The sequence below is a fragment of the Elephantulus edwardii genome, unplaced genomic scaffold, assembly GCF_000299155.1.
Source record: "Elephantulus edwardii isolate Elephantulus edwardi_28Jun2011 unplaced genomic scaffold, EleEdw1.0 scaffold00005, whole genome shotgun sequence".
In the NCBI taxonomy this organism is placed as follows: Eukaryota; Metazoa; Chordata; class Mammalia; order Macroscelidea; family Macroscelididae; genus Elephantulus; species Elephantulus edwardii.
The window spans coordinates 6,154,583-6,157,579 of NW_006399755.1; the positions used below are offsets into that span (position 1 = coordinate 6,154,583).

Consider the following 2,997-nt stretch of genomic DNA (forward strand, 5'->3'; position numbering starts at 1 on the left):
TTTAAAAATCGCTGAACATGTACAACAGATCTTGATTTCTGTTATTCTGTTGAGGTCAGATAGAAACATGATAAACTTTAACATTATTTCCTATAAACTATTTTATAGCAAAAAAAAAAAATCCAATTGGTAACAGGAGTTCTTATGCTCAGAGTTCAGAAAGTAATCTTTAGTCCCCAACTGAACTTAGTTCTCTTTACATTTTTTTATTGTAATGATATTTACATAAAAATATTTTAATCACTGAGTTCCTCCTCATCACTAAAATACGTGCTTTTCTTTATCCGTGGGCGTCTTGAATCTTCTGATGTTGAGGGGTTCATGGAACTTGGTTTCCATTTTTTTCCTTCTTCTTCAACTTTGGCTTGCTGGAAAGCTATGGCTTGACTGAGACTGTCAAGGGCAGGATCTTCCCCTTCATCTTCACTTTCTTCTAAGTCTTCAATTTGTTCTTCTGGTTCAGGGATTTTCTTCTTTTTCTTTTTCTCCTTCTTCTTTGGAGGTTCACGTTCTCCAAGCATATTTTTAGGGCAGGCATAACTTAAATGACCACTTTCCCCACATTCGTAGCACTTTGATTTATCAAAGTAGTGTCGCCTTCGGATGAACTCAGTTGCTCTTCCGTTGTCAATAGCAATGCTTGCTTTTATCATTCTACCAAATAACTGTTTGTTGTTTATTGCCCTGGTACAGTTTTGTGCAGATTCTTTATCCAAAAACAAAATAAAAGCAACCCCTTTACTCTTCCTGGTATCTTTATCCTTCATTATAGTAACCTTTACAACTTTGCCATACTTGGAAAATATCCGGTATAAGTCATTGTTTGTCAGGGAAAACGGCAGGTTGGATACATACACTGTACTTTTACTTGGAGCCAGTCCACCACTCATTTCTTCAGCTGAGTGGGGGGCCCAAGAGAGCAGAAGAGCGCGAGGCCAAGGCTCAGCTGAGGATCAACCCAGACTGCTTCTCACCCCACGCATCGTCCTCGGCAACACGAGTCTGGCAGAGGTGCAGGCATCCAAGGGAAAAACTAACAGCAGCCGCGCCTTTGAAGAGATCCGCTGACGTATCTTGAGCGCAGTCAGGACCCCGCCCCAGAGGCGGGACCAGAGGCCAGGTGGGTGATTTTAATCTGAGGCCCGCAGGCCTGGTTTTAATTGGTTTTGGTTAAACATTCTTCTAAGTGGTATTGCACTGATCTGTCCATTTGCTCTACAGAGATAACTCGTGGTTGCTCTGATGTTAAATACTGTGACACTGATGCATCAAATGAGATAATGGTTGCCCATGGTGGACAGTGTTTGGTGGAGCTCCCCATTTAAAACAAGCTTGGAAGCAGGAGTGACATCCACTTCCAAAATAGCTTGCCTCTAGAAACTCTATGAACTTGGAGAAACGATGGAAGTTATACAAGTGTTCAGGTCTTTCGTTCATAGGGTCGCTATGAGTCTCGCTATGAGTCATCTAGGACTCGATGGCACTTAACAGCAGCATGTTTGTTTGCTGCATCTTGATTTTTAGTTTTATTCTTGTATGTGTGAGGTGGTAGTGGAGTTGTATGTTACTCTGATTACTAGGCTGGACACTAGAGTTCTTACAGCAGGTATCTGGCAGGGTGGAGCAGTGGCTGGGTGGACTAGCATGAGACTCACTGGACTTGCAGAGCAGTTGAAGCAGCAGCTGGCATTGCTGGTGAGGTAATGTGTTTATCTGACTGATCACCTGGGCGTGGGTGCAGGGACTATTCTTGCTAATCATTGGGTTAAGTGTTTTGAATGTGCACTACCAGTTACCAGGTTATCAGGTGAGGGTGCTGAGGTCATTGGTCACTGAGTGGGTTTTATGGAAACTCTCACTGATGATCCCAGGTGGGCAGACTCAAGTTTCCAGTTGCAGGGTTGGAAATGACGAGGAAGGAGAAATGGTGTAGGGGTAGGCACTGCTGTACTGTGGTCATTAGGAGTGTTGGGTGGATCCACAAGCATCTTCTAGCCCAGGGCAATGGAAGGGGCATAGTGGGCAAAGTGAGTACATTTAATTTTTGCAGGGTGAGAAGCACTTCTGCCAGGCACTTGACATAGTGCACAGTTACTCCTCCACTGCATGAGGTTCTGGGGGCTTCACTGCTTTCTGCCTTAGAGACATCCATGTCCAGTCAGGGTGTGCTGTTCAGGTTTCACTGGCAGTGCACCAGCAATCACTAGTTCTCCATGTCTGCAGTTTCTGTCCAATCTCTGCTTCCACCTAGTAGTTCCTTTGATTATTCAGCCTTCCCTTTGAGTCTCAGGATTCCAAGTTGTCACCTGCACCTGCATCACTTGCTGTTTTGTGTCTTTGTTGTATGAAGTGACTGACTGCCATCTTAGATTAACTTTTGTTAGTATTTTAGATAGATACACCTATTTTGATTATCAGTGAACAATATTATGCTTCCTTGCTTTTGATAAGTAATAATCCTTCCTCTTTCCCCACCTCCTAGTTATTTTTGTAGGGAGCAGAATCCTCTCTGGAATCTCTCCCTAAGCCACTTGATTCTTAGTATCTAACTCCCTCTATACTACTACTCTGAGATCCTGTGCCTTATATCCAAGCTATGCTTTCAGCATGGATGTCACTATCACTTCCTGCTGGTTTCCTATCTAGGACACCTACCCTGTGGCCTACTTTTAAGCACTTGATACCCTTATGAAGGATCCCTGGTAGTATAATGTTTAAGCACTAGGCTGTTAACTGAAAGATCAGTAAAAAGACCTGGTAATTTGCTCCCATAAATAATCTCTATGGGACAGTTTTATTCTGTCCAGTACAATTCCCATGAGTAGGAACTGACAGTACACAACAATAAAAATGTCACCCTTATCAAACCAATTCCTTCTCTAGAGCAGAAGTAATATGATGGTATCTGATCAAGAGCTAATGGTAATAAGGAAAAAGTTCAAGCTGCTCTGAAGACACTATTAAAAAATGAGGCCCCAGGAATCGATGGAATATTAG

The 2,997-nt window shown here is 42.8% G+C and overlaps 1 protein-coding gene across 1 annotated transcript; it reads right to left on the reverse strand.

Moving 5' to 3' along the window:
• Window positions 1–236: 236 nt before the first annotated feature.
• LOC102853234 (zinc finger CCHC-type and RNA-binding motif-containing protein 1-like) lies at window positions 237–890 on the reverse strand. Its single transcript, XM_006879664.1, has one exon. The coding sequence runs from the start codon at window positions 888–890 to the stop codon at window positions 237–239; it is 654 nt and encodes a 217-aa protein (XP_006879726.1).
• Window positions 891–2,997: the final 2,107 nt, after the last annotated feature.

What these genes read in the sequence shown, in the direction of transcription:
- LOC102853234 (XM_006879664.1), bottom strand. Translation starts at nt 890, where the DNA reads ATGAGTGGTGGACTGGCTCCAAGTAAAAGTACAGTGTATGTATCCAAC.